General features: G+C 42.3%; 1 protein-coding gene across 1 annotated transcript in view; it reads right to left on the reverse strand.

Annotated features, from left to right (window-relative positions):
* Nucleotides 1-13,530, reverse strand: part of DDX60 (DExD/H-box helicase 60) — a 95,511-nt gene that overhangs the window by 45,911 nt on the left and 36,070 nt on the right. The window contains exons 16-22 of the mRNA XM_026008101.2: nucleotides 13,352-13,507; nucleotides 11,818-11,967; nucleotides 10,781-10,900; nucleotides 9,271-9,366; nucleotides 6,592-6,707; nucleotides 5,566-5,708; nucleotides 5,370-5,479 (exon numbers count right to left, since the gene is read on the reverse strand). Of these exons, the coding sequence (XP_025863886.2) occupies nucleotides 5,370-5,479; nucleotides 5,566-5,708; nucleotides 6,592-6,707; nucleotides 9,271-9,366; nucleotides 10,781-10,900; nucleotides 11,818-11,967; nucleotides 13,352-13,507 (891 nt within the window). The remainder of the gene's footprint in view (nucleotides 1-5,369; nucleotides 5,480-5,565; nucleotides 5,709-6,591; nucleotides 6,708-9,270; nucleotides 9,367-10,780; nucleotides 10,901-11,817; nucleotides 11,968-13,351; nucleotides 13,508-13,530) is intronic.

Below are 13,530 nucleotides of genomic sequence, written 5' to 3' on the forward strand. Positions count from 1 at the left end.
GGCTGCGTAGGCAAGAAAGCACAACCTGTTCCCCGTAGCTGAAAAGGGTTTAATTATGAATATGGTCCCTGTTTCCGAGTACCAACCCAGGCTAAAAAGGGCCAAACCTAATTTTCTTAAGTTCTGAGAAAGGAGCTGGGCCGACTTCAAGACTAAGACGCGGTGATCGCCTTTGAGACACTCAGGAAAGCTTCCTTCCCAGGTCAGTCACTTGGTTCTGCTCTAAGCCTTTCTGATATGCGTGTCACTAATTTTTCCACAAGCATTTTAAGGTATAAATTAAACACTCCCGTTCCCCCCAAATTTGCACTGTGGGATTTTTTTAGTGGTTTCAACCGCTGTTGCTACAAATCAATTGCCTGGCAAGCCCTGATCCCTGAAAGGTTAATAGGTCATCTTTAAAAGAAAGCGGGCGGGGGGGGGGGGGGGGGGGGGGGGGGGGGGGGGTGTCTATTCAATGGGCTTCTTAAAGGTTTGTCATCGGAAATGGTAAGTCTTAAAGAAGGGACCATCCTATACAGATTTCTCCACATCTTTTCACAGCAGGACACCCGTTTTAGCAAATAGCTGTGAAGTTAAGGAACTCAGGTTTGGAAATTCTGCACTGAGGAAGCCACACCAAACACAAGGCCGTTGGGCAAGAAAACTGCTTGGTAGGATGCAGACGACAGCAGAGCCTGAATCAGAAAATCCCGTTCTATTTCCTCCTCTAGATGACTCCTCATCTATAATACAGGAATTAAAATATCTGTACTTCCACCTTATAAACCGGTAAAACCAAACGAGATAAACATGACAGGATGATTTTTAAATTTCAAAGACTAGTAGGTAAGGAAGTCCTGAAGGTCTAATGCCCAGTACAGCGATTACGGACGATGCTGTAACACAAACATCAAGTACGCTGAGACTGGATCTAATTATCGCCACCACCAAAAAATAACAATAATGGAAATAACTGTGGGAGACAGAGGCGCTGGCTGGGGCTGCCCTGCCAATCGCAGTGCAATATATACTATGCGTGGGTCAAAGGAGCATGTTGTATCCCGTCCTCCTTTACACTGTCACGTGCCCAATAGATTTGTTGAAAAGTCAATTCGCCTTTGAATTACGCTTGTAAAAAAATAAAAAAATAAAAAAATAAAAAAACTAAGGTGCAGATCATTGCCTGGAATGGGCTGCGTGATGCCAACACAGTAACGGGATACGTGATTTTGGATCCTGAGCATTCTGTTCTCTAATTATTACGACTTGGAAGTGGTGACTCATTTGGCCTAAGAAACAGGTATGTACGATCAACCCGAAAATTATCACCGTTTTTACGACAGAAGTCTTATTTCTGTCACTAGAATGCTTGTGATCTCTATTTTTTTTTTTTTTGCTTGTGATTTCTTAAGGCTCTTAACCTTTTATCGAAGGCTGAGTTTCTTCGTTTCTAAAATGTACAACTCTGCCTACGCCATAGACTCATCGTAAGAATCGAGTTAGATTAAAAAAGAAGAAGAAGAAAAAGAAGAAGAAGAAGAAGAAGAAGAAGAAGAAGAAGAAGAAGAAGAAGAAGAAGAAGAAGAAGAAGAAGAAGGTTAGGTGATGGATGTAATAGGTCTAGGGAGACACCCGGCACCTGGTTGGCCCCTCAACTGTCAGTGACCACCTTACAAGGCTGACTGGTGAAAGCGGTTTAATGACTCTGGCTAAGAGCTGGGATTCAATCCAGTTGTTCTCCGCTAGAGTCACTAATGACCTGGCAAAGCCCGAGCCAGCCGAGGTGGAAAAGGATGGGAAATAGGAGGTCACAGATCCGTACCATCCTTCATGTGCAGGTACTACAGCATTGTGCTACGATGCTGTTCTGCAGACCACATTGTCCCTAAGGCCACAGGCGATGGCAAGAATTGATATGCACTGAGCAGAAAGAGGCGATGGTTCTTTCAAGGACCTCCTGGGACTGACATCTCTCCGTGATGAGCAGCTGCTCCCCCCCGGGCTTTGTATTGGTTGCAAAGGCCGGTCGGGCTCTTCCAGAAAGAAGCCTCATGTGGATAGAGGCGTAATCCTTCCCCTCAGCTGGATTAACAAGTTTACCCATCCTGCTCCATCCCTTCCCATCTAGGGATCCCTGGGTGGCGCAGCAGTTTGGCGCCTGCCTTTGGCCCAGGGCGCGATCCTGGAGACCCAGGATCGAATCCCATGTCGGGCTCCTGGTGCATGGAGCCTGCTTCTCCCTCTGCCTATGTCTCTGCCTCTCTCTCTCTCTCTCTCTCTGTGACTATCATAAAAAAAAAATTAAAAAAAAGAAACTACTTCTAGGATGGAGCTCTAGGGGCAGCGATCAAGGTGGATGTTTCTCTTCTTTACGTTGCCACAATCTATCAAGCTTTTTCTGGCCAATCAGTTCTTTCATACTGATCTGCGGTACGGCACACAACATCAGGAATAGTAAGTCTACTCCTTTGGGAAGGTCTGCCCACTCCGTATGGCTGCTGCTACAGGGGACACACTACATAAACACGTGCCACACAAACAGCTACCAGAACACACTTAATAATGCCCAAGCCTTTGAGGTCACCCTCCATTCCTGCTGCAAAAGTCCAGAAGTCCTAAGGAGACTCTACAACAATGTGACCTTCGCAGAAGTCATAGCAGGTCAGAGCACACTGCAGCAGTTCTGCTGCGTCCACTTTGTCCTGAAAATACAGGAAAGGCACTTGGACCAACATGCCAGTCGTGCTAGGTACTCCAAGCCCACTACCCTCATTGCTACTTAAAGATAACAGGCCTGAGGCACCTGCGGGGCTCAGGGGCTGAGCTGAGCGTCTGCCTTCAGCCCAGGGCGTGATCCTGGAGACCCGGGATCAAGTCCCGCATCGGGCTCCCTGCGTGGAGCCTGCTTCTCCGTCTGCCTGTGTCTCTGCCTCTCTCTCTGTGTCTCTCATGAATAAATAAAATCTTTAAAAAAAAAAGAGAGATAACCTGCCTGGAACCATCCTATGCAAAATAAATATATATATTTTAAATACTACGCTGCTCTAAAAATGCCAGGTGACTATGGGGAAAGAAAAAAAGAAACAGAAAGAGAAAGAAAGAGACAGAAAAAGAAGTCTATTATTTATGTGTGGGTTATTATCTATATTCTAAGTTTGGGATGTGAGGTCACAGGAGTTTTGTCCATATTTTAGTGTTATTTAGTTTGAATTGGGCCATTGCCACACAAAAGAGAAACTTTTGTAATAAAATCTTAGAAAATCACCATTCACACCAAAAGAAGTCATTCAGTTGCTCTTTAGAAGCCACTGCATCAGCCCAAAGGCTATAAAGTGGTTCTCACTCATTCACTCCTTCAAGAGTGCGGTGACCACAGGGTGAGCTCTGGAGTCTCCCTTGATTGTATCCTGGCCCCACTACTTACTTGTGGTGCAATAAGGAGTTGGGTAAGTGCTCTAAGCCTCACCTTCCTCGTTTCTAAAACGGGAGTATTCACAGGACATCTATCCTCAAACTTTTGTGATGGTTAAAAGGGACAAAATGCATAAAATTCTTAGAACACAAATAAATGCTTAATTTAAGTTGGCTATCTTTACTCAACATACATTGATTTTTTTTTTTCTAACAGGCTTTAAAAATAACCTTTTATTTGAAAATGTAGAATTATCAAAACTAAGAAAGTAACATTGGTACAATATGATGAACTAACCTATATACTTTATTCAGATATTATTAACTATTCTATTATGTCATTTTATATCATTTGATCCAAGCCAGGATTCTGCATTGTATCTAGATGGCATGTCCCTTGAATATCTCAACATACATCGATTAATCATCTTTTTTATAGACACAGTTTTTTGGGAACTCATAAGAATTCAAATTTGTCTTCAAGGAGTTATTCTAGTGAGATAAAGGAGATAGCAACCAGCAGGAAGCTGATCATAATTGGTGTCATGCAGGAAATTACAGGCAAGGTACTATGGAGAGAAGGTTGTGCCCAGCTTAGGAAGTCACAGAAGGACTCTGAAGATGTTTCACACTAGAAGATTCATAAAAGATGAACAGGACCTGAACAACCGGCACTTGGCATCTCTGGTGAAATACCCCAGGAACAAAAGGCATCGAGGGCCTCCAGATCTGGGGGCCGGTCAGAGAAGACCTAGGAGGCCAAGCCAAGGAGCCGTGCAATTAGTCACGTCCATCGGAAAGCCATTAAAGCATGGTGAGATCATAATTATGTTTTAGGAGGTTTACCTGACAACAGAATTTGGAATGTTTCCTGCTCGCTAGGTTTTGAAAGGAAGGGAAACTAATGACTGATTATCACTTTGAGAGGCAATGAGAGCTTGAATGGGCCATTCCTAAGAACAGGATGAGAAAGAAAGATAATTATGCAAGGAAGACTAAGAACTCTTCCTCCACAGGCACCCCGATGCCCCAAATAATATCTTAAGACCTCCACTTTATTGACTCACACCAAAAAATCATGTAATTGCTGTTACTGAAATGTCTTTTCCTTATTTGACCTGACTTGCAAGGATCAGATTCTCACATGTACTAGTAGCCGTCCGCACATAGTTGTGTGCTAAGGGTTAGCGTCACCAGGGTGGACAGAGGGATGTGGATGCTGAGAATTAAAAATGGACAAAGATAATGTACAAGAATAAGTAAAATTAACCAAAAAAAAAAAACACTTCAGGTTAAAAATTTTAGTTATTTTCAAGCTTTGTGGTTCTAGACACCACTGAGGTTTCGTTGATGACCACAAAGTCATTTTTGTTACTTTTAAAAAACTGAAGTTAGCAAATATTATTTAACCCTGAGAAAGGAGGATCCCCTGCCATTTGAAACAACATGGATGCATCTTGAACACGTTACACTAAGTTATAAAGAGATAAGTCGGGGAATGAGAAAGAACTGCATCGTATCACTTAGATGTGGAATCTAAAAAAGTCAAACCTGTAAAAAAAAAAAAAAAACACACACACAGTAAAATGATGGTTAGCAGGGGCCGTAACAAATTTGCAATGAGGAAACACCACATAGAGGTTTAACGCATAATATAGTAAATATGGACAATGATATTGTAGCATAATTACGTAATGTGGCGGAGGTGCTACATACTGCTATCCCACGTACTTTACAAGATATGACCATATCAAATTAGCATGTTGCACACCTTCAATTTATATCATGTCACACGTCACATGTATTCAATGAGATAAAATACAGCAAAATAGCAAAATAAGAGATAAAACGACGGTTGAATATCCGTCATAAAGTATCAGTTCCGTAATTTCCGTAAAATAGGCAGCTTGTCGGCTATAATATGTACACAAGTAACTTGCATCGCTCGGAGCAAATATGGCTAAAGCGCTACTTACGTGATCCACTGTCAGCGCGGCACATGGGTGGAAATGGTCGAAACAAACGTCGCGACGTTTTATGGAACATATGTGCTTCTCTAAATCGTTGTATCTCTCTCCATAGAGCACTAACGGTGAAGAGCGAGAATTTCCAAATCAGTGGACACGTGAGGACTGGAAGGATTTTCAGGTAAAAGAAAAATTCCAGACATACCAAGTCTAACTTTATACGATTCCCTTATCTGGAAGTAATCTTTGGGGGCCTTGGTGCGCCGGCCAGCGTTTCTTTTAAAAGCAGTATTTTCTCTCATTGTCTTGTCTTCTTGTTTCCAGTAGCTTTTCACTGATTGCAGCCACCTTAAAAAACGAATTTACGTATTATGTAGACAATAATACAGTTCCACTTCCTATGACATTAAACATCTTAATAAAGAAGACGTCGTGTGCCTTAAAACTCGTACATAGAGGACGAGGCCTGGAGGCCGAGCAGCCGAGCCTCCTCACTGCTGCCCGAGGCTCCTGCTTGAATCGCTTACATTCTTCATGTCTCGTTTTCCACGTCCTACATGCCATAAAAATGGAAATAATTGTAGGAGTAGTAGAAACACTATTTAATAGTAGTAATGGAAAAAAATTTAAAAATAAAAAAATAATAGTAGTAATGGAAATAGTAAATCATAAGGGTTGTTGGGTATTTAAGATAAATTAATATTTGCAAAGCGCTTAGAATAGCGCCCGGCACACGGGAGCCTTGGCTCTAATTGTCTCTATTACTAGGCAGAAATCTGGCCCGATGACAGAACAACACAGGCCTTCCAGTTAGTAGGGCTTTGCTCTCTTTCTAAACGTCTACAAAGGGGGACAGTGACAGAAATCTCAAGGTCTGTGGCAGAGGATGTCATACTATTTCATATTTTATTTCTTGCTAACAGACCAAAACAAAAAAAAAAAGGAACACAGATTTATCATTTGTGGTGAACTTTATTTGACAAATGGAAAAAAATGTCCTACTGGATCCCAGATCTGGCTAGGGAGGCCCTTGATTTTCCTTTATTGCGTGTGGCCTCTCTCTGCCCCTGCCACGAGGTGCTACCAATGCTCCGTTGCTTGAGTAGCCAGAGCTAAGTCAATAGACTCGCCAGAAAGTCACGAAACGCTTCGGAACCTATAGGTAAAGTACAAAATTCAAAATATAAGAGCCTTTATCCGAATTATAACCGAATTATAACGTAATGCTTACTCAGTGAGATGCTCAGGGTTACTTATAGTAGCTGAAAGGGCCAGAAAGGGACATCGGATCATGACAAGGAGATGCTCCCAGACTTCTGCTCCAATTTCTCCACCAAGACAATGGACCTATTAAAGAAAAAGAAAAAAAAAAACTCTCCTTTAAAAAGCTAATTTAAAAATGACAGATGAAAATAAGGCACAGAAGCTCCAGTCACTATGCACGGTCTCATGCTACCTTGAATTGACCGTGGCGAGTTCATATAAATAGCCCCAAATCAGGTAATAGGAAATCTTGACACAAATTTTCTTCAATCCCCATAACCGATCCATCAATAATTCATCTTTCTCTTCCTTTCCAAGGTTCTTTCAAATCTATGCATTTCTCTCGGCGTCCACCGCTCCCAAGTCACCGTCACGTCAGCTGCAGCCCCAGTACCCTCCTGACTGCTCTCCTGCTCTCACCTGATGCCTCCTACCTTCTTCGAGTCACGGCCAAAACGATATGGCCTAAAAGACAGATTAGATCAGGCCGTGTCCCTAATTAAGTGCCTTCCACAGCCTCCCTGCACGTGGGGCAGAATGTTAGCTCCTCACCAGGCTGTACCTCACACCTGCTAACCTGGCCCTGCTTCCTCTCCAGCCTCCTAGCAGCCCTCCGGCCTACGCCGCTCCCCGCTCCCCCCTTGCGTAGGACACCCTAGACTTCTCTGCGTTCCTTCAACACGCCTTTCCTCCCCCAGAACTTTCACGTGTATCATTCCCTCTGCTTATCACGTTCTTACCCCCCCCCCCCCCGCAACTTCCAGAACCCAGGCTAATGTCGCTCCACTAGGAAGGCTCCTCCGACGGCCGCTCCAGGGCCGCCTTCCTACCAGCCTGCTGCCCTCGTGACAGCCAGGACCGCCTGCCCTTTCTCCCGACAACCTGTCCCCGTGGGGGCCGGCCTCGTCATTTGTACTAATTCCCTTCTTTCAGTCACTCTGCGACCTGAGACCCAGGCACTCCCAGCACCAGCAGTGCCTGGCATGCCGGGGGCACCCCTTAAATATTTGCTGAATAAAAGAATGAATGTCTTTTAACCAAGTAAGTCACATTGAACTTGATTCAGAGAAGATTCCCACACGTGGTCTTCTTTGAACACATTAAATCATGGAACGTGGCAATTAGCTGGAAAGGACCAGCAAGCCAGATGATTCAAAATATATTTTTTTTCAGGTGCCTGGGTGGCTCCGTCAGTTGAGCATCTGCCTTCTGCTCAGGTCGTGATCGCAGGGTCCTGGGATCCAGTCCTCCAGGGGGCTCCCTGCTGGGCCAGGACTCTGCTCCTCCCTCGGCCCTGCCCCCAGCTTGTGCGTGCACGTGCGTGCGTGTGCACACTCTCTCTCAAAAATAAATTAAAAACATATTTTTAGACATTTTTTAAAGACTTGGTTTGGGCCTGGTTGGATACTACACAGCTCTGCTTTTATGAAGCATTCAGCACTTTTCTCTGACTCTGACAGAAGAGGCACAGCCTTCAAAACCCTTCAGCTTCGCCCTTATATGAAACTGGGGAAATTAAGGTACCCAATGTCACAGCATTTCAGTTTTGAAATCTAGAGTGCAACTACAACTCACGTTCTTGATTGCAAAGAGAGAACTGTTGAATTTTTATTTTGAACGGGAATGTTCAAGGCCTTCAAGATGCAATATATACGGAGTAACCAAAAATAAACACAAAAATCAGTATCAAACAAATAAATATAGGCTGCTCAGCAGCTCCAAGTCGGCAACAAGAATTAAGTTAAATACAAGCTTATCATTCTTTTCCCCTTTAGGGCGAAAATCCCTCGGAGTATTTTAAATCTCTTCCATTAAATATCTTTAATAATGCTACTATAAAAGTGGTATAAATATCTCCCTTCGGCCCCCATGAATCTCCAGTGTTTTCCATCCTGCTCTTTTCGGCCCAGGAAACTGACCTATAGAGACGACCTTACAAGGACTCCAGTGCTTTCTGGTCCCACCGGACTTAGCCAATGGAGAGCCTTGATGGGATCAGGAGAAGGGAAGAAGGATGGGAATGAGGTCTTTCCTTCCCCGGGTCCCTTCCCGAAAGGTCACCTTGAACTGGCCCTGACCCTCAACTGACGCAAGTTCTCCCAACGTGGCCACCTCGGTCAGGATCTCCTTCGTGCCTCAGTAACTGCTTCTTTTCCTCGTCCCTTCAAGCGAAGGGCTAGGTCACTACCCCTACGGGATGCCCGATTGCTGTGCTAACCTTATAGTTTTCCCTCGCACACACTTTTGGAAAACTCTTCCCGAATTGCTATGTTTTGACTGTGCCACTTGCTTCTCTTTGGGGTCCACGGCTGATGAAATAACTTACTTAACTGCTATCATTGTTAGAGACCAAAATGCTCTGCTTTAGAGATCACAGACTGGATTTGGAAGCCTCTCCCCAGGAAAACTTACACCATGGAGGTCAGTTCTCCCCTTGCCGCACAGACCTCTGCAGCTTATGCTGACATCCCCTATTGAGTCACGACGCAGAAACGGAGCCAAGAGCCTGAGTACGATTTGCTGAGGAAACCATTGGGAAGGACGCGCCCCCTGCTGACCTGAGCTCTATACCAAGGGACAAGTGTCATGAAGCACCAGCCCAGATGCACACTAGGAGATCAACCTAGAGCAGTAATACCGAACCTACCTCATCAAATATGACATATCTGATCCTTTTCACCCATGCTTGGCGATGAGGAGCTAATAGCAGAATTTCAAAGCAGGCAGGCACTGTGATAAGTACCTAAAAATAACATAGCATAAACAAAAATTTTGAGTACTTATTATTACGTACAGACTTCATTGTGAGGATACAAACGATAGAATTCCAACTCTTGAATGTACCTGCTAATGACTTAGTATCGCTCTGAGAATATTTTATTAAAATTGTGACATAGTAGGTTAAAGCTTATGAAACTATAATTTTTACGAGTCAACGTGGTAAAATATCAGATTTGAAGCTTAAATTCTTATTTATTTATTTATTTATCTATTTATTTATTTATTTTAATTCTTTTTTAAAAGCATTCAAAGTAATACAAACGGAGAGTTAACCATCACAGGTTTATTTCTTCCTCTGACTCTAAGATAGTTTTGTTTGAAAAATGTCACAACATTAGGATCAACAACAACGGATGTGGGGAGAAGTAGGACTGGGCCGACGGAGAGGCCAAACTTCAAAAGAGACCTGAGGAAACCTTGGCCAACGCGGCTCAGACCTCGGAGCCCAGGCTGCTGTCAGAGCCCTTCCACTGCAGGCTGAGATGTCCCAGTGTTTGCCCCCTGCCCAACTCAGCCCCCGGACATGGACTGTGGAGCGGAAATGGAAGAATTGACAGTTGGCATTGGTCCCGACCAGTCCCCACATCTGGGCAGCGGGTCCGTCCTTGAAAGGAAATCGGGGGGGCACATCTTCATGTCCGCTCTGCAGTGTTCTATGATCAACTTTCTACTTTTTTGTTCAGTCTTATTGATTTATGGATTTGTTAGGGAGGAAAACTATCTATGACTTATTCAGCATTAGGTATTCTATCAATAATACAACATATTTTGAATTATGATGAGTATCAGGGCGCCTGGGTGGCTCAGTTGGTTTAGGCATCCGCCCTCGGCTCGGGTCATGATCGCAGGGTCCTGGGATCAGGCCCCATGTCAGGCTCCCTGCTCAGCCAGGAGTCTACTTCTTCCCCTGCCCCTTGCCCCTCCTGTGCATGCATGCTCGCTCTCTTTCTCTCTCTCTCAAATAAATACATAATAATTTTTAAAAATCATGATGAGTATCCTACTCATCAAAAAAAAAAAAGCGACTATATCCTAATTGTCAAGAAAAAGTCATTCTGGTTAGAAATTGGTGTTTGTTACTTTTTATAGCATTGGGTTCTTCAGATCATTTCGAATCCATTTATAAGCCAAGATTATACAATAAACTATAACTGAAATCTGAAATCAAAATATAAGTATCCTTAGAGAAAGATGAGTGCTATTTCTCAACTCTGGAACGTGACAATATTAAATTTTCTGTAAAGCCATTTCATCTTTTGTAAATTCAGAAAACTATTTCCATGAGGCTTTGGGAAGATGCTGAGTTTCTAGTGAAATAGATATATATTAGTACTATTACACATTTGAAAACAAATGCATTAATCAATATATCTCACCTGACAGTTTAAGGCGTCATGACGATAATCCCTTGTAAAAACACCACATAGAGCTTCACCATTTGGCAGACTTTTGGTAAAACGATTATGAACAGTTGCTGCCACTTGATTAACAAGGGCCTGATTGACAAGGAAAGAAATTCAATAATCACATAATAAGGCAGAGATGACACCTCAAAGAAGGAGAGGAACCGTCTAAAAATGTGTATGATTGTAAGTGTAGAAAGCTTAACAGCCTGTCTTATTCACATCTATTTTAAATACACTAACATGCTCTCTGAGATATTTGCTATGCATAGATCAAATGAACCTCATTGATAAACCTCAACTTAAAGTAAAATGGGAAAAAATAAAATAAATAAAGTAAAATGGGGGAAAAATGGCTTAATCAGAAGAAAAAAAAAAAACAGGAAATGTCGCTCACACATCGGAAAAAAAGGCTGAATCCCTGGATGACCAAGGCTTAGAAAGGAGCTGTTGAGTCTACGATAGAAGAAAGGTCAAGTGAAGGACGGTCAGATAGACCTCTGGTTCTTATGGAAACAGAGAACAGATTGATGGGGTAGGGGTGGGAGGCAGTGGGTGAAATGGGTGAAGGGGGTAAAAGGTACAAACTTCCAGTTATAAAATAGATAAGTAGTAGGCAAGGAATGTACAGCATGGGAACGCTCGTGGACAATACTGCCTCGCATATTTGAAAGCTGCTAAGGGCGTGGATCTTAAAAGTTCTCATCAAAAGAAAAAAAAACAAAACAAAAAAAAAAGCAAAAGAAAAAAAGTTTGTAGATACATGAGGTGATGGACGCTAACCAAGCTCACCCTGGCAAGCAGTTCACCACGTCTGCATCCCTCAGCGTATGTGTGTGCACCTTAAGTAGCACAATGTTACGTGCCGATCATACATCAATAAATACATCAATACAACTAGAAAGTAAGTAAACCGTAAAAAGTGAGACAGACTCACCACGGGACGACATGCGGTATTTTAAAAAGAGCTTTAGGAATGAAAGAGAAAATTGGAGTCACTGGAGCGCTACCTTTGTTGGTGCGACATACACGACCACCCCTTCGTTGCTCTCCTTCAGCACCTTCTCCATGCAGTAGTAGGAAGCATAGGTCTTGCCCGAGGACGTGGGGGCAACAATCACCGCCGACTCATTATTATCCACAACATCAAGGAGCTCTCGCTGCAGGGTTCGGAGCACGTGAACAGCCCATTACCAAAACAAATCCATTGGTTCACTTCTAATGTAATTTTCTGAACCTCAAATGGCATGAAGGGGAGTTGAGAACACATGAAAAAACATGGGAAAACCTGAAGAACTGCTGGCATTCTCTCAGAAGACAGAAATGCTATGTTTCGAGCGTCGGAAGGTGGGTTCGTATGTGAAAAATGAGCCTGAATAAGATATCTTCTCATTGGGAAGATTTCTTTTTTTTTCCCTAAGTGTCATTGATTAAATACAGCCCTTCTCTAAAGGCTTTGAGAAATTAAGTATTTCTAAGAAGTAGCCAATGTGTATTTTTGTAATAGTGAAATGGTAGCTGAAGAGAGAAAAAAAATCAGTCATTCATCATTTTACCGCTTAGCTTGTACTTTTTTATATAGAAGAATGTCAGGTGGCTACTTTGGAGGACATGCAAAATTTCCATCCTCTCAGTTTATGTTTTTTATTCATCAAAATGATAACTAATCCAAGAATCATACATTTCTATGATGGACAGAAGATGGAAAAACATCCCCCAACCTCAGTCTGCACACTCGTGATCTAGGTCCACTCTGGGCCACACCTCAAAATAAAATGGACAACGGGTGTGGGATTTATAGAGAGCACTTGGCTGTTTTGTGTCCTGCGCTAACGTAAGGAACTGGTCCTCCCGTTCCCGAAAAGGAGGCAGGAATTTTTTAAGATATCCTACTATCATCAACATAAGAAAGACAAAGTCATATTCTGTACTGGAAATCTGTTAGATTGAACTTATGAAATTGCACTTCTGTAGCTAAACATGTTCAATTTATCAGCAATTTAATACAGTTCAATTTATGTAGAAGCACACCATTTTATTTCAAATTTTATATCCATCAATTTTGCATTTATTTATCGAAAGATGGCTACTATGGTGACAGGCAGAGCATGTAAATGTCTAAACAATGGCTGTATTGTTTAAGCTACCACGATTGCTCTGTGCACATTTACATATGAAACCCTACGACGCAGTGAAAACGTGGAGATTGCTCCACAGTGATACACCTGGATGACACAGACAGAACTTGAAAAATAGATATGGGAATCCTTCAAAGTACCTCCAAGGAGACGGCCTATTTATAAAACATGAATGAAATGAAAATTTTACTCTCTTTAAATAGAAAATAGTTTCCATTTTGTCATTTCTAACGATGAAATAATTTTCAATGACATGACTCAATATTAAGTTCATGCCAAATATAATATGTAGAGTCACAATAATGAGAAGTTTCTGAGATCACATTTAATAATAAAATTAAAAAATTAAAAAATAATAATAATAAAATACAAATAAAATAAAATTTTTGTTTCATTCCATTATTACCTGCCATGTGTCAGGAATAAAATCCTGAACTCTGGGATCTGGATCTTTTCTCTCATCTCGTATCAAGTAATGACCCATGTATTGTAGTTGAAACCGAACTGGCCCCATGCCAACTGAGTATTTATCTGTTTTCTTCTTTATGTCATCTTCTGCAACCTACGTTATTTCAAAACTCCATT

Source organism: Vulpes vulpes, chromosome 10 (genome assembly GCF_048418805.1).
Source record: "Vulpes vulpes isolate BD-2025 chromosome 10, VulVul3, whole genome shotgun sequence".
Lineage (NCBI taxonomy): Eukaryota > Metazoa > Chordata > Mammalia > Carnivora > Canidae > Vulpes > Vulpes vulpes.